This window comes from Euleptes europaea, chromosome 2 (genome assembly GCF_029931775.1).
Source record: "Euleptes europaea isolate rEulEur1 chromosome 2, rEulEur1.hap1, whole genome shotgun sequence".
Classification (NCBI taxonomy): Eukaryota; Metazoa; Chordata; class Lepidosauria; order Squamata; family Sphaerodactylidae; genus Euleptes; species Euleptes europaea.
In genome coordinates, this window is record NC_079313.1 from 82671975 (window position 1) to 82689690 (window position 17716).

The following is a 17716-nucleotide window of genomic DNA, read 5'->3' on the forward strand; positions in this document are numbered from 1 at the left end:
CCCAAGGACCTGCACATACATATACATACCTGTTTCAAATAGAAAACCTGTAAAGTTCTATTGCAGGTAATTAGTGAAGAAGGTAGTATCAGGGATGGCCAGCCCCAATCACTTAGGGTGCCAGTCTGTGCCTGGTGTGGAGAGATGCCAAGCCAGCTCTCCCATGGTATTGCAGGATCACTTCTGGCCTGTGGCAGCCCCGAGCGCTTCTGCGTGTGCACTGATGCACCTGGGTGACAGGCATCTGGAGCCTTCCCTCATCTCTCGGTGTGGGAGTGGAGGTGGCTTGGCACATGGCTAGTGGCAGCCCAAGGTGCCATTTCACCACACCCAGGTGGCTGGGGCCTTCCCCCGTTGTGGGTCTAGGAGTGGTAGCAACATGGTCGCAGCGGCCTCTGGAACAGCTGCACCACACAATGCCTGGGCAGCAGCAGGTGGGACTTTCCTATTGCCAGGCCTGCTGGTGGGGGACCCAGCAGCAAGCTGCAGCCCACCCCAGTGAGGGCAGCTTTCCTGCAGTGTAGGGGGTAAACAAGAGATGGATTGACTCAATAAAGGAAGCCACAGCCTTCAGTTTGCAAGATCTGAGCAAGGCTGTTAAAGATAGGACATTTTGGAGGACTTTCATTCATAGGGTCGCCATGAGTCGGAAGCGACTTGACAGCACTTAACACACACACACGGGGTAAATTCATTCATCTAGGGCATCAAAAATCCTTGGGTCAGCCCTGAGCAGCACATCCTACATCCCCCAAGATAATACAGATGAATAACCCTAGCTTTCTGTTCTCATGATCAGTACAGATGAATTACCCTAGCTATCTGTTCTCATGATCAGTATTTTTGACACATTAGAACATCAAATCCAAGTGGGTGAATGAGAAAGTCTATCTCTAAATGCATACTGATTAAGAAGGTGATGGGAACTACACTTATTTATTTGAAACATTTCTACCCTGCCCTGCTGAAGGCAGCTTACACATAAACAAGAACACTTGCTGTGATCCGTAGTTGAGATGAACTGTGTGGATGTCGCCGAAGGAGACAAGCGATCCATCTTTCCCTCACTTGGCCCCTACTGTAGAAGTTATTCAGACACTAACTTTAGACAGCCTGTCTTCCTGTACTTCATGATGGTAATTCAACTCAGAGCTGCCTGGTTTAATTTCTCATCCAGAGCCACTGAAAACCGCAGAGGACCAGCTGGCAGAAAAAGAGATCCTGTCCCAGTTGCTGAAGGTTGTGGATCAGCGGAGTGCTCTGATCGAGATGCAGGAGAATAAACGCCTCAGCGAGCTCTGTGAGGGAACTCCAAAGTTGTAGCACGTTGGGAAGGTTTGAGGGCTACTGAGACCGAAGCCTGCCGACCCTGCGGGCCTTCGTCCACGTTAGCATGGTGAAGTGAGCTGCGCTTGGGCAAGGTCACCCGAGGATAGCCAGCAACATCTTCCCCAGGGGTATGCTACTCAAAGTGGAGGTGACAACCATGTGCTGTGTATAGAACAGCAGCACTTTCTGCCAGTGCAGCCATTACATTCAATAACCACAGCCCAGATCACCTCAGGAGGGTCCTGTCTGGAGGAGGACCTGCGTGCCAGAGTTGGAGATTTGGCAGGTAATTCTTCTCACCTGCTGCCGCCAAGGCTGAGTGCTTGGTAACTCCTCCAAGAAAGGAACAAGCCTAACCTTTACCCTCCTCCAGATGCCCGTGATGGTTTCTGCTGTAGTATGTTTCAGGTGTTGTTGTTTTTTTGCCAACAAGGAGTATTTAATATAGTTTATTGTTAAGACTGTGTAATGAAGCATTGGAGGATGCAACATATCCAGTAATAGAAAAGGTAGTGAGGATCTTTATGTGCAAGAGCACAGTACATCTCCCAACTGCACCTTCTTGTCTTTTGTTCAAGCCTCTGCCAAATGAGACAAGGGGTGATATTCCTTCTGCCCCTGTTTAGAAAGGAGTCTTGCTGTGTGTGAGGACTGCTGCTTGCTCCTCTGTATTCCAGCAGAGTGGGGGATGGAGTTTACAGTTTATACCTTGAAATTTTTCAACTTAATTTTTAAGTTGCAGCTTAACAAATTAAAGAAAACAAAATAGCAAGCGCCTTACAAAATAGAAAGAGAGGGGTTAGCTAGGGCAGCATTAGATTATGTAGTTAAAACAGGCCCCTGGCCTATGTGGCTTTCCAGGGGTCAGTAGGAAAATGGAGAAATGATCCATGTTCACATTCCTCACCTAAAATTTTAAAAACCAAACCAAACTAAAAACCACATACACAGGAGAAGCATGGGGTTAAGAATGCCCACAGCCACTACTTTGGAGCCAGTGGTCTATCAAGGGAAGGTGCTGACCATCCGGGATCGTTCCCACATTCCAGTAAGTTGATTTCCAGAGCTGTGGGACTTACGCGGATCAGGAGGCTGTATTGAGGAGGAGGAGGAGGGGGAAACCACCACCCTGCCTCTCACATTGAGGGAGGAATGGAAAATTAACTCCCTTCCCCTCCCCTCTTCAGTGTACCCCCCATAACTGTTAGTCTCCATAGATCTTACAACCTTAGGGATCAACTGTGGAGAGAAACACAGGAAAGACCCAAGATCCTTGCACCCATGGATAGCCAGCTCGAATCAAGTACCAGGTTTGAGCCTCTGCCTTCTAAAAAATATAATTGCAATGGATGCAGTAATTCTGCAGTACAGCATGGAACAGTTCATGATGGGTAGCCATGTTAGTCTGTCTGTAGCGTTAGAAAACAGCAAGTGTCCAGTAGCACCTTAAAGACTAACAACATTTCTGGCAAGATGTGAGCTTGCATGAGTCACAGCTCACTTCTTCAGGTATCTGAAGAAGTGAGCTGTTACTCATGAAAGCTCACACCTTGCCAGAAATTTTGTTGGTCTTTAAGGTGCTACTGGACTCTTGCTCTTTTCTACAGCATGGAACAGTGTAAGTGCTCTGAAATATTCCTGCAACAGAAGGGTAGCCTCAAGAGAAGATATGTGGACTGTACACAACAAATGTATGTTTGCTACCCACTGACAAATCCTGCAGAAAGGCCTTAAGAAAACTATTGTGACTGTGTTACATGATGAGAATTAGGCTTTTCTATGTTTTTTTTTTAACTGCTTTCTGTTATAATCAGAGAACTGCAGTGCGTGGGTTTAGTGTAAACCACTCTTCTTTTACAATAAAAATGCATGGAGTGAACAGTAAGGGAGATTCTGTTTTCTTACCTATGGTCATTTAACAGCAAAGGAAAAATCATGTCTCCCCTTAAATGAGAATGGCCTAAAGGCAGTTCTGTAGCGAAATATGACCCTGTTTGGTCTGGAAACCACCTGTAAGGTGCTCTGAGCTCTTCTGACCAAGTGTGGGAAATAAGCACAGAAATGAAATACATGACTACATGCATCAAACGTGTGGCTCCAAGGAAACACAATTAACTAAATGCTTTCAAAGATCTGCATCTGGACAATAGAACAATATTTTTGTACTGCTGCTTGCTCCAGAGCAAGGGTTGCAAGCTATTTCTCAGCTATCACAACTTTCTAAGCTTCAAAATAGTGGACCTACAATTGGCAAGGACTTTTGGCTATTACGCAATTAAGAAAATGGGCGGGGGAGAGAGGAAAGACCTCTCCTTTTCTCATGTTGTTGTGGTCTGCCCCTGCCTCCCACCCCATCAGAGAAAACAAGTGGAGGAAAAAACAGAATGTGAAATTCCTCTCACTTGCACATCCAGGTTTCCACCTCTTTCCCCCCGCTCCAAGGTATTTTTCGGAACTAGGAAAGCCAAACACACCTCTTAGGCTGCTAACTCCTACTCCAGAAGCGGCCACTGGAATGCATAGTAGGGCTTTCTTCCAAGGGTATCCACCATATCAGATTAACAAGATTCACAACTACCGATAACCACTGGAAATTAGTGCTGCAGCATACATACAACAGTGAGAGGTAGTCATGCCTGGACTTGGAAATGGGTTTATATGTTGCTACAGCCATACAATCGCAACCTGGTTTTGATAAGCTGGTCATCTCTTGGCCTCAAGCCCACCCCTCTACAGAAAGGGAACCATACTGACCTGCGTCATAAAAGTGCTGCAAGGGTAAGACTAATGCTGATGATACAGTACTTTTTACATTAAAGTGCTACATAAATGATGATTTATGTCAAGGACAGGACTTGATTGACAAAAGCTACCTCCTTTGTTCAACTTGGGGTGCCAGAGCGGAATTCCAAAAACAAGGGCCCGCAATTGGTGATTCCTGAAATGACGTCTCCATTATATTTTAAAGCACTGCAATATTCTACATTCCTGTTAAAAGAAGGCACCTCTCGCAGGGAACCCCCTAGCTATGTCAACAGCAACATGACTATTGCCAGGAGGACACCCAGAACTGGAAACAAGATCGGATTTGTTAAAAAATAATTGCAGATCAGAGGCCGGCTTTGAAGCCTTGCTAGTTGCTCAAGCCCTTCCATTCCTGGCAGCAACACAGCACATGACGGCTAAACTCAGAAAGTAGTGTGTGTGTGTGTGTGTGGGGGGAAATCACTACAAACATTGTACATTCTAGCAGGTCTCTTTTGTGCCACCTTCTGCACTGCTGATGCAGTTGTATTAATCAGTCTTATGCTTCACATCGCATAGCTGGATTATGAGAAAACACTGGTTTCTTAAACTGCTACAACTGAGTCAGGTCTAGACATGCTTGCCTTTCAGAATTCCCTGCTGGAGAGTGTAATAGGTACGGTTGCCAACCTCCAGGTATTAGCTGGCGCTCTCCTGCTATTACAACTGATCTCCAGCCAATAGAGATCAGTTCACCTGGAGAAAATGGCCACTTTGGCAACTTTGGCAATTGGACTCTATGGCATTGAAGTCCCTCCCAGACCCCCTGCCCTCCTCAGGCTCTGCCCCCAAATCCTCCTGCCGGTGGTGAAGAGGGTCCTGGCAACCCTAGTAATAGCCAATGGCACAACAGTCCCCGTCCCACAGTTTCTCCAGCAGATGGATAGAACCAACCATTCATACAAAGTTTATTTATCTAAAATGCAGCTATAAAACCTGTACAGCATCAAATGCTAAATTATTGCCACACACACACACATCTCTAGGCATGAGAACCTAGGCAGCAGAGAGGGGCTGACTGGCGTTCACCTTCAGCAAGGGTCTCTTGGTCCCTATGGAGGCTCCAGCAAGAAGAGCATCAACCAGAGCTTAACTTATCCTGAAGAGACTGCAGCCCCACCCGCATTTGCTCCTCTGTCCCTTGGAGGATCTTCACCTCAATGGTGTGGAAGAGGTAGAGCACGCCCGAGACCAGCAACACGACCACTGCCAGAAGGCCAAGCAGAGAGAAGGAGAGTTTGGGGAAGGGCTGGATGGTTCCACCAAACATGGAACTCAGGCCCATAGCGCCCTGCATGAGCAGCAGAAGCAGGGCCAGGACAGCCATGCGCCCACAGGAGTACCGCTGACGCTCTGCTGAAAGCAGTCCTACCCTCACCTCCAAACGGGCTTCATTCAAGTTGTCTACCAGCACAGGTTCTAGAAAAAGAAGAAGGAGCTCAATCACAATGGGCACTAGTGTTAGTCAAACGACACTGATAACACATGTCCAGTTCCACCCATGTTCTCAGGGGCTAGGGAGGCAGGCCGTAGCTTCTGTCAGACCCAGGGCAATCTAGGCTTCCTTGGACTATGACAGGAAGGAGCCATGTATCTGGCCTCCTCTCTGAGGAGGCTAACAGAGTGAAGAATAAGTCTTGAAGGAGGTATTTGGTCAAAGACACGACCAAGAAACAGCCTCCCAAAGGCATGCAAGCAAGCACAGAGTCCAGGTTCCTCCACTTGGACCCTTACCAACTGTGGGATGATTGTGGACTTTGTCTGATCCTATTTTCTGCACGGTCAGTGTGGCGAGGACAGCTTCATGGTCGGAGTAAGGGATGCCCTTGCCAGGAACTGTTCCAGTGGTAGTTGCATGACTGTCACATCTTATTTCATACTGAGATGTACCCTACAGGAAGGGAAGTCCAGCAGATTGGAGAGTTTATTTATTTATTATTGGTCTTATATCCCCTCTACATCCCAGCCAATCATAAAAAATAACTCACACATTTAAAACATAATACATATAAATTAAAATGCTAGGTTAGATAACAATACATGATTAAATCCGATAGCACTATCATTCATCACAGGAGTCGATGGCAAGCCCGGGAAATCTGGATCCCTAACTGTAACATATAGATTGAACTTATAGAGGGGGAGGGGGAAGGGAAGCCAGCTAAGATGGATACTGTACCTGTCAACCGTAGGCCTGGTGGAACATCTCAGGGCCCTGGTCGAGAACAGCCGGGCGTTGCATGTTATCTCTTGTCTGTAAAATTCTATAGCTAGATTGTGATCTACAGGTGAAGGGAAGAAGGGAGGGAGGAGCAGGGCTGCCTTCCACAAAGGGCCCCTCTGAAGAATAGCAGCAGTTGGAAGGGTCTTCAAGGACTAGCTGCCCTGTACTAAGGATGACTTTGTTTTTTGTTTGTTTTTTGCTTATCCGGCCACCTATTTTCTTACCACCTCCTTCAACACCTACCAAGTTATTTTATCAAATAGACATTTCTCCAATATTATTCCCTGTAACAAAAACTAGATAGTCCTACGCTTCCGGCAATGTAGTGAAACAGGCAAGACAGGACTTCCCTTTATATTTGGAGGAAACCAACCAAATAGGCCGAAAAAACAGATTATACATTTTTTAAAAAGAACGTACCCCCCCCCCACTCAACACACACAAATGGCCTGCATGCCCATTGCTTCTAGGTGGCATGGAATACAGAACATTGTTGAGAATCAATTAAAGGAGAGGGCAGGGTGGGAGAGGAAGAAAGAAATGGACCTTAACCAGCCTTTAATTGTTTACTGAAGAGGGAGATCTGACTAGAAGGGTCGTTTCCCATTTTTCCCTCTGTGATTCTTTGCAGCCTTTTTCACCAGGTTTCATAGAAATCTAAACTGTAAAACCCACTGCTCTTGGCCTGCATCATCTTTGCAGCATGGTATTATACATTTAAAGGTTATTGCCATGCTCCCCATTAACCTTATTTTCTCAAGGCTGAGGAAAAAAGCCCCCTTCATCCCCATTTTCTTCCAGGACATGACCTTTGGCCACTTTGTTGCCCGCTTCTGAATTCCACCCCATTTTGAACATGTTCAAAGGAATGGACTGTGCAATGGCCCAAGACTTCCTCGGGGGCAAGAGAGCTAGAAAGACAGACAAGTCAGCACTCTCTGTATCCTTCCTTTTCTCTGCTGCTGTCCCTTTGACACCCAGAATGCTGTTCTCTTCCTTCTGACCTGCTCTTTCCCCTTTCTTTGTCTAGCCTCTGTGAAGGCATGATATGATCTCTCTTCAACCGAGCACAGACAGGTAGTTTGGATGCTGCCTCTATCCTTCCCTGTTTAATATGGAGTTCTGCTATAGTAAAGTGTTTCTGTTCTAAAACAGAAACTCTTGTGCGAACTTAATTCTCAAATCACAATCCTGGTGTGCAAAGCAAGCTCTTAAGCTACTAGAACACACAAAGCCACAAACGTCCACATTCAAATTAAGGAACTCACACACCTTCTCCAAGAAGGACTGGATTAGTCAGGCAGTCCGTCCCCCCCTCCCCATTTTACAAGCCATTTTGTCTGACCTCAGTTCTTGCTGAAAGAACTGTCCATGTTCTCAGAAATTCAAAATACAGGAAGCATCTCAGTGTCCAGAGCTGATCTAACTCAAAATGCAACGCAGCAAGTTCTTTTCCAGGAATTGCTTACTGCTTCGTACATTTCAGCTCTAAAGCCACAAACCCCATCCAGCTTGAAAAGCTGTTCACCTGAAAGCAAGCTGTCAGAGAAAACATGTCCGAATCAAGCAACTGAGTTCAACCTCTTGCCAAAGAATGGGTTGCTTGCTTAAGTTATGCTCAACCAGATAAGACATCGTTTTGGATACTCATGTACAAAAAGCAGCCAAAAGCAATGCAAGCCGTTCTGTCTCAGTATCCTAGTGGATACAGACTTGGATAGCAAAGACGGCTGCCCAGGCCACGTCCTCAGCTCTGTGTGCTGCCTTGGCCAAGTCTCCCCTTTCTGTGCCTCCAAATCTTGCACGTACCTTATAAAGAACGTAGTCGATTCGAATCCCCTGAGGATAAAACCGCAATTCCTTCTGGTTTGTGAAACAGTTGGCTGGAACCAGAGTAGAGCCATCCTCACAGCCCTGCGAGGAAGACCAGAGTCTGAAGTCTCTTCTGTTTTAATCGGGGCACCTGTGGCAGCCTGGCTTGCAGCAGAAGTAAGCAAGGAGGGACAGATGGACGCTGCAGGGCTTGGAAGTTTTAGGAAGGAAAAGGGATTCCACAGTGTGGATGAAGCAGGGCATGCTAACCAAGGCAAGGATGCCTACATGGGATTTCTTACCTAAATAAAGGGCTGTGCTGTTGTTTCTAGGCCCCAAGCACTACCTTCTCTACAATGAAGAAGCTGTGAAATTTCTTATGATGAGTCAAGAGGAATAAAAACCACCCTTCCTTCCTGAAGGAGCCCCGTGGTGCAGAGTGGTAAGCTGCAGTACTGCAGTCCAAGCTCTGCTCACGACCTGAGTTCAATCCTGACGGAAGTTGGTTTCAGGCAGCCGGCTCAAGGTTGACTCAGCCTTCCATCCTTCCGAGGTCGGTCAAATGAGTACCCAGCTTGCTGGGGGTAAAGGGAAGATGACTGGGGAAGACACTGGCAAACCACCCCATAAACAAAGTCTGCCTAGTAAACCTCCGGATGTGATGTCACCCCATGGGTCAGGAATGACCTGGTGCTTGCACAGGGGACCTTTACTTTACTTCCTTCCTTCCTGAATATTTCATGGCCCATACACAAACACTCACCTCAAACTTCTCTGCAGCAGTGAAGGAGTCCTGCAGGCCTGCCCAGCCTCGCAACAGCCTAATGCCAACATCCTCTGGATGCATATTCAGGTCTCCACCAAGCAGCACAATGTCAGCCCCTTTGGAAGTATGCCTGGGAAGAGGGAGCAGTCTCAGGATGGGAGGAAAGGAAGCCCCCAGCCCTTCCAAGCACGCTTTCCATTGGCCGGGATGCAGACTGCATTAGACGCAAATTCCTCTACCCATCCCTCCCTCACTGGAAAGGGCTGCCATTAGATAAGCTGAGCCTCTTACAAGCTAGAACTGGAGAGTCAGCATGGCATAGTGGTTAGAGTGTTAGACTAGGATCTAGGAAACCCAGGTTCGAATCCCCACTCGGCCCTGGGCGCTTGCAGGGTAAGCTTGGGCCACTCATACACTCTCGGCCTAACCTACCTCACAGGGTTGTTGTGAAGATACAATGGAGGGGAAGAGAATTATGTAAGCTGCTTTGGGTCCCCGGGGGTGGGGGGAAGACAGGGTATAAATGGAGTAAAGAAAAATTAAAAAAAAAAAAACTCTGAACCACGGCCAAGGAGGGATCTACCCAAGGAAAAGACCAAGATTGGACATGGTCCACAAGGATAACTGCATTCCACAGAGTACAGATCCCATAACAATATTTTGAGGGGGGTGGGAGACCCCCAATTCTTCCTCTTTATACACTCACTGTATAAACTGGCCAAGTTCCCAGGCCTGGACTACTCGATGAGGCAGGTAAGCATCTTTCTCCCGACAATACTCAGCATGAAGCTTAGGAAGAAAAAGTGAATGTTACAATGGCACAACACATTAGGTACTCTCCGAGAACAAAGCTAGGAGATCATAAGAACATAAGAAAGGCTGTGCTGGATCAGACCAAGGCCCATCAAGTCCAGCAGTCTGTTCACACAGTGGCCAACCTGTTGCCTCTAGGAAGCCCACAAACAAGATGATTGCAGCAGCATTGTCCTGCCTGTGTTCCACAGCACCTAATATATTTGGCATGCTCCTCTGATCCTGGAAGGAACAGGTATGTATCATGACTAATATCCATTTTTACTAGTAGCCATGGATACCCCTCTCCTCCATGAACATGTCCACTCCCCTCTTAAAGCCTTCCAAGCTGGCAGCCAACACCACATCCTGGGGCAGGAAGTTCCACAATTTAACTAGATCAAGCTAGAATTGTTTTTTTCCCTCTTGAAAAGACATCCTTAAGGAAGTTGCAAGAGTCTAGGATTATTCATGCATACCCCCTGTTGGCAAGTTTGTTGTAAAACAGATTGCCAATTTTGAACCAAGATGGCACAACTTGTAAGGGGTTCTGTGCAGTCTACTAGGAAAATGCCAACATTTGGTAATACAGCAGTCTAAGATGATGGAAAGCGTTTTCACACCTCCTCAAATGAAGCCTTCTCCCCTCCCTCCAATCTTTGTACCTCATGTTGCGCACCCAATTCTGGGGCTGGAAAGGTCAGTTACACTTAACAAATTAAAATAAAATTACTCACATGTGTCACATAGATGTTGAAGACTATACCCTGGATCTTTAGCTCCACAAGCCCCACAGACTTCCCACAAAACCAGTCCCCATGCTGAAGCTGCAGAGGGGTGAAGCAGGAGACAGAATGAGACACACACACCAGACAGACTGGTCCCCAAGAGCACGTCACTGCAAAGAATGCTCCTTGCTCCCTCCCCGAACCAAAGAATGATCCACTCACCATGTACGGGTAGCCATTCACGGAGTACTGGTACAGGAAGGTGTCCAAGATCTGGTGTTTGGAGAAGATGCAGAGCCCACTGCCAATCACCCCGCTAAGACAGACAGACCCCACAGTCAGCACCATGAGCTCTTGCTATGCCACCAGCCAATGCATACTGGCTACTTCAAGTGATCACCTGGGCCTTCCAAGGCTACAACCACACATTGCACTACTGCTGTGCTATAGCAATTATCTCAGGGGGTGTCCAACATAAGGCCTGCCGGCTGGATCCAGCCCCTTGAGAGCTCTTATCCGGCCCGCGAGCCAGCAGAGGTCGCCCCTCCCCCACCACCGATCTGGGCTGGCGAGGCATGGCCTGGCCCGACCAAGTGACATCTATGTCATATACAGCCCTCGTAACAATTGAGTTCGACACCCCTGAATTATCTGCAATTATACCATCATTCATGTAGTGAATTATTACCATAGCACAATGATAGCACAATATCCAACCATGTGAAGGATGGTGCCACCCAGGTATATCCCAGCAAGGAAGTGTTGTGGGCAAGAGCTTATGGACCACAACTGGCATTCTGGGCCCTTTGGAATTTATTTCTTATTCTAAGGAGGCATTGAGATCTAATGATACCACCCAACATTATAATGACCTGCTGCATTGGGGAAACAGCCAATGACTTGACATCCACCAAAAGGCATGGGCAGGAATAATTTATAAAGAGATGCTGTGAGTGCGTCAAAGATGTGGGCAGTGATGCTTGGTAACCTGCATTCTGTTTGACAGTGGCCTGCATATGGAATTTCAAATTAATGTGCAGAATGAAATTGGGTTTAATTGGACAAGTCCAAAAACATTGGGTTAACACCAAATAGTCAAATATTGGTCAGGTACTTTGGAAGTACTTACATTATTAAAACGAAAACAACAGTGTTGATCATCAATGGCTTTAATTCTTAATGCCAGTTACAAAAACAATTCATCGTGGAACAATTGGAATGAATATTGTCGAAGGCTTTCACGGTCAGAGTTCATTAATTGGAATGAACTTTTACAATGTCAACAAGAAGTGTGTTAGGCAACATGTCTATAAATGTGAACAATTGACTGAATACTGTAGCTTTTGACCTGGAACACCAGGATCAAGGGGTGGCTACAATTTTTTTTAAATTAACATGTTTGGAGTTGCCTACAGACCCAGCAGGTAGCCAGCAGGAGAAGCTTTACCATACGGTTAAGCCTTCGCTTGCCTGCTGCAGGGCTAGAGGTAAGCAGCCCTCAGCCCTGACTTTGCTAACAAAGGATGCTGTTGTGAAATAAAAACCAGCTATAGAAGTAGCTTTATAAGTAGCCCTGACTTGGATGGCCCAGGTTAGCCCAATCTTATCAGATCTCAGAAACTAAGCAGGGTTGGCCCTGGTTAATAATCAGATGGGAGACCACCAAGGAAGTCCAGGGTTGCTATGCAGAAAAAGGCAATGGCAAACCACCTCTGAACATCTCTTGTCTTGAAAAGCTTACAGGGTCAACATAGGTTGACTAGGACTTGAAGGACAAGTAAATAAATAAATGGCATTCTCGGCTTCGTAGAAAATTTGACAATACTTGTCAGTGATCATAAAATTGGTGGTCAGCTGATGTTGTTATGGAACCAGAAGGCTCAATCAGTTACTAGCCACTCAAGAAATGTTCTTGCAAATGCATGTGCTGTAAGCTCTGCCTCACAGAAGTAGATCTGGAGTGTGCATATATGCGTCCAGCACCATGATGCAGGTCAGTTGTACATGTTGTGTCCCAACGTCCAACCAAAATGTGAGCTCTGTTTCATCAACCAGAAGGCTCACTTCTGTGCCCAATGTCCCCAAACATGCATGGTGTCAAGGGCAGAGCTGCCAGTGAGGTGTGGCATGCCTGACCCTTTCTTCTTTATGAGATACGAGGTATACCTTGACCATTGCCTGCTGGGTCAGAGCTGGGAGATCCAATTAGAGAGGGAAGAACAGGGTTAGAAGTGAAAGCAGCAACTGAGCTGTCCTTTCTTGGTCTGGTGTGAGCACGTCTTTACCTCGGCTTGTGAGGCACCTCAGCTCTCAGTAATTAGCACTGCAGTCCTAAACAGAGTTACACCCTTCGAAGTGCATCGAAGTCAATGGGTTCAGAAGGGCGTAACTCCAGCTGCACTGCAGTTGTACCAAAATTCACTCCCCCTCCATTCTCAGAGGCAGTGATCACAAAAAGTTCTGATCTATGCAGGGACAGTGACCCGCCCTTTGAAGCCATTCAAAACCACCCTGGGAAGCATGGCTTCATAAACGGCCAAAGACGAAGAGCAAAAAAACGGTCAGTCTGCCACGCAGGCAAGGCCTCTGCACAAGCACCATATGCAAGTTGTAAGCACAGTTGATAAAAGACGCTTTTAGGGAAACATCTCCTAATTAGGAAACACCTGAACATTTTCCAAAGCCAAGGTGCCCTTTAATGCAACTGTTAACAGGCTCTCAGAAAAAGAAAAACAGAAAAAGAAGGTGCATGAGGGGACACTCCAGGCCCCTGACTAGATGGCCATCTGACAGCAATGCTGATTCTGTGAACTTGGTGGGGCTGTGGCTCAGAGGTAGAGCATCTGCTTGGCATGCAGAAGGTCCCAGGTTCAATCCTCAGCAACTCCAGTTAAAGGGACAAGGCAAGTAGGTGATGTGAAAGACCTCTGCCAGAGACCCTGGAGAGCTGCTGCCAGTCTGAGTAGACAATACTGACTTCGATGGACCAAGGGTCTGATAAGGCAGCTTCATGTGTTCATGTGTTCAACTTAGGCAGATCATGAGAGGAAGGGCAGGAAGGGTTGTGTCAGTGCTTGGCTCTCATGGCCCCTTCTTACATGCCCAGGGTAATGCTGATTGCCACTTTGGGGTCAGGAAGCAATATTCCTCTAAGTCAGGGATCCTGGAGGGTTTTTTTTTTTTGCCATCTTCTGGGCATGGAGTAGGGGGCACTGGGGGTGAGGGAGGGGGAGGCAGTTGTGAATTTCCTGCATTGTGTAGGGGGTTTGACTAGATCACCCTGGTGGTCCCTTCCAGCTCTATGATTCTATGACCAATCATGTCTGTCTTGACAGACTATAAATGAAGTAAATAATTTTTTTTTATTAGAACTGTTCTCATCCACTGCTATGAGTGGTCAAATGACAGCCATTCAGCTAACTTGTAGTCAAGGGACTATCTTAGCTCATTTTACCTTTTGAAATAGTGGGAAGACGGGTAGCGGGCAGAAAGTTTTTTTTTCAGCTCCCAATAGTCTCTTTCACTCCACACCTGGAAAAGCAGAAAGGCTGAGATCTCAGTGATCTTGAATCAAGGAACAAAAGTGGTGAGTGAACCTGGAGACCAGGACTACTTTCAACTCCCCCCCCCGGTCCCCCCAGTAACTGTCCCTTGGAGTAGGGCTGTGGCTCAGTGGTAGAGCATCTGCTTTTCATGCACAGGGTCAAGCCCCAGCAAAGGATCAGGTAGGAATGCTGTAAAAGACCTGAGACCCTGGGGCGCTACTGCCAGTCGTAGTACACAATACTGGCCTTGATATGGCCTGATTCATGTGTTTATTAACTATATGCACACAGCACTGTAAACCATTCACTGTGCTTTAAAATGTTACAGTAGTTCTGAAACACAAGCGACTACCACTTTGCTTTACAACAGGTTGGCTGTCGCTTTGCCCCACAAGTTTCATGGCTGAGCTGAGATATGAACTCCCAGATCCAAGCCTAACAATATCCACCAGAGCAGATTTGTTGCTACTAAGTCCTCACCTCCTGCAAGAGTGCTAGGTCAAATCCCTCCTGGTTGAGGACATCTCCGATCAGTGCAATGCGCTCTTGCCGTAATTTGCTCAAGTACCGAAGTGCCCTAGAAGGGAAAGGAATGGAAATGCTGCTGGTTGGAAATAAAGCCTCTTCTGAATTGGGTTTACACTCCCCTTGAAGCACTAAGAGCACAGTCTAGGGGCAGCCTGGATGCTTCACTGTCTTTGGAGGGGCCAAAATGGCCAGGGATGCTCTTTTCCAGCTTAGGCTGGCTTCCTAGCTGCCAGACTAGCTGCAACTGGTACTATATAAAATTGTCCTGATCTTAGTCACACGTGCGTTGAGGATATCCAGAGCAAACTATTGCAATGTGTTCTACATGAGGCTCTGAATGAAGATGATTCAGAAGCATCAATCTAGGACAAAACACAGCACCTAGGACTCTTACTGGGACACAACACACAGAAGACAAACCTTTCCTGTTACAGCAGCACTGGCTTCCAGTTTGCTTCCAAGCTCAATGCAAGGGGACTGGTTTTGAGCCCTAAAGGGTTTGGGCCCACAGAATAAGAACTCCTTCCTCTCATATCAACCTGCCCAGGCCCCAAGGCCAATGAGTGAGGCCTTCCTCTAGGAATCAGCCTTATCTGAGGCAAGACTAGTCAAGGACTGATGAGAGGACTTTTTTAGCAGCAGCCTCCAAGTTATGGAGGAGCTGAGGCTGGCACTATTTCTACTGGCCCTCTGGAGAAAGCTGAAGCCATCTCTGTTTCAGAAACCCTGAGCCCGACATTGGTTGGGAAAGGGCAGGCTAAAAATCAAATAAATAAATAAATAAATAAATAAATAAAGCTAACTGATGACTGTCTGACAGCGCCATGACTTATTTTGTCACATCCTTTGAATGGTTTCATATTCCTTTTCACTGCTTATCTATACAGGTTGAGTATCCCTTAACCGGACATCCAAAAACCGGATTGACTCCCAAATCAGACATTTTGAGCCAACATGCAGGCAGATCTGTGCCTCCCACCCTCTCCTGACTTTGGCCATGGGAACCTACCTGCCTCCTGGAGATGCGAAGAGAGACGGCCAGCTGGAGGGAGAAAGTGCCCCCCCCTCCTGCCACGGAACTCTAGGAAAAGAGGAGACAGGAGGGAGGATGGGAAAGGGTGGGGCTATAAGGATGGGAGGGAGCCAGGGAAGATAAAAAAGGGAAGCCAGCGTTCCTTCCGGGGAGGAGTAAACTACCACTAGCATGCCTATTCCAAAATACAAAAGATCTGACATATGGAACACTTATGGTCCCAAGCAGTCTGGATACGGGATACTAAACCTGTATATGGAATTCTGAACATGTGTGGATCAAAAAGAGTCCACAAAGAAGGAGCCTACCAATAACTGGGGTGGGGGGATATTTTTGCAGGGAAATCAGAGGGGGGAAAGGTGAGGTGGATTTTAGCCCCCCCCACAGCTGAACAGACTTCACAACTTGTGTGTGTGGGTGTGGGTGTGTGGGGGGAGAATCATGATATCTTGATGCTATGCTGCCAGATCTTGGCTGCCGTGGTATGCGTGTGTCTAGCATTCCCAATAAACTTTGCAAAATGGTAGCAGAGACAAGGATTTCCCCTCCTTGTGAGCTCCTCACACTTCTCCCTCCTGTGTTGGGAGACATCTTGGGGGCTCTAAACAGGGACAAGAAACAGCTAATGGAAATATAATGAAGGTGTAGCTTCCATGCAAGATAAGCTCTTGTGGCCCCACCCTTCATTCTTTGCATATCTAAACACACTGCCAGATGGATGGAGGTACTCTGAGAACACAGCACAGGGTAGTCTTATCTGAGAGCCAAACGAAGCTATCACATTTAGGATTAAGAGAAGCAAAATTATTGAGATCACTTCAGAGAAGACAGGCCACACTCTGTGGCAGAACCCCGAAGTACCGAGGAACGGCAGCCCCCAGGGCCCTGCCCAGAAACAACTTCATTATTTCCATTCTGTAACGGGAACCTGGAAAAGAAAGGAACTATTTCTGCCCATATCTCCAAATAAGAAGTAGAATCCAGGAGAGAGTATGGAAACACACACACACCGTGCTTTCACCCAGAACAAATCTAACCCTTGCAGCTACCTCAGCTAAAAGCATAGATAGGAAACTCACCAACAATTGAGGTCAAAGACTCGGAGCTGGAGCAAAGGATCCTTATCCATCACTTTGGGAATCGGACAGTGTTGGGGAGGTGGGGGCTGCTGGTTTCAAATGCTGAAGTTTTCCCTCTAGCTCTCCGACGAGTAAGGTGGAGTCAGACTTTGCCTTCTCCCCTCTGCCAAGATAAAGAGATTATGACTGCGATACTGTAACTAAGACCCTGTGTGCGGGCAGCCATAAGCAAGGAAGGAGGGAGGGAGGTGGACCCTGTCAGCGTCTCGAGTTCAGCCAGCATCACGTGCTCTCGTGCATGTCCAAGGCCCATAGGTGCCTCACTCCACTAAACCTCTCAGGCAACAGCGCGGGGATAGGTGCCAGGCTAAGACCCAGAGCTTAGCAGGGTTATATAGCATTAAAGGGACATCCTCAGGTCACAGTAGGCCCACCCTCATACAAGCTAAGATTTTTTAGTGCTGACTGCCACCATGGTCACCCCAATGTATACCAATTGATGAACAGAGTAAGTGCATGTACAATTAAGGAAAGACAATTGGTTAAGACCTAATTTGTTGTTGTTGTAACAGTGTCCTTTTTTAACACACGTACACACAAAAGGGGTTCCCCAGACCTACTCATTCAGTTTTAAGCACACTTCGTACATCTCCCGGCCAGGTGCTAAGGCAATTTTTACACTGCTATTCCAAACTACACCGGACATAAAATTATAGGCTTTGGCTCAGCACCCTGCAGCCTCTTTGCCCGAACTTCCTAGGGGAAAGTGCTCTTCAGTAGATGGGTGCACGACACCCAATCTGGAAAACAAGCGACTTCTTGAATTTCTTGCAGGGATCCGTTTTCAGCCAGGATGGAGCATTTGCAACAGAATCTTAGGTAACCAAGCCCCCATCTCATCTGATCTAACCTAACCCAATTTAGCTCCCATTCTCAGGCCCAAAATCACCACTGGAATTGCTTTCCACAGCACTTGACGGCAAGGGGCTGGGTACTTTATTGATAAAGATTAGACACTCAGCAGGGCTTGTTCAAGAACTAAAATTATACATCTGCCACACAATGATCACAGAGA

The 17716-nt window shown here is 47.0% G+C and overlaps 2 protein-coding genes across 2 annotated transcripts in view; one reads left to right on the plus strand and one right to left on the minus strand.

Annotated features, from left to right (window-relative positions):
* The window catches only part of MICAL1 (microtubule associated monooxygenase, calponin and LIM domain containing 1), a 28337-nt gene extending 27014 nt beyond the window's left edge, over positions 1–1323 (plus strand). The window contains exon 23 of the mRNA XM_056844147.1: positions 1178–1323. Within this exon, the coding sequence (XP_056700125.1) occupies positions 1178–1323 (146 nt within the window). The remainder of the gene's footprint in view (positions 1–1177) is intronic.
* A 3797-nt stretch (positions 1324–5120) lies between these two features.
* On the minus strand, positions 5121–16733 carry SMPD2 (sphingomyelin phosphodiesterase 2). The gene is made up of 10 exons (XM_056844608.1): positions 16642–16733; positions 14482–14578; positions 13911–13987; positions 10679–10772; positions 10466–10555; positions 9643–9725; positions 8934–9066; positions 8168–8272; positions 5869–6025; positions 5121–5553 (listed from the first exon to the last, which is right to left on the minus strand). Exons 1-10 carry the CDS (start codon positions 16689–16691, stop codon positions 5213–5215), a joined length of 1227 nt encoding a protein of 408 aa, XP_056700586.1. The 5' UTR covers positions 16692–16733; the 3' UTR covers positions 5121–5212.
* Positions 16734–17716: the final 983 nt, after the last annotated feature.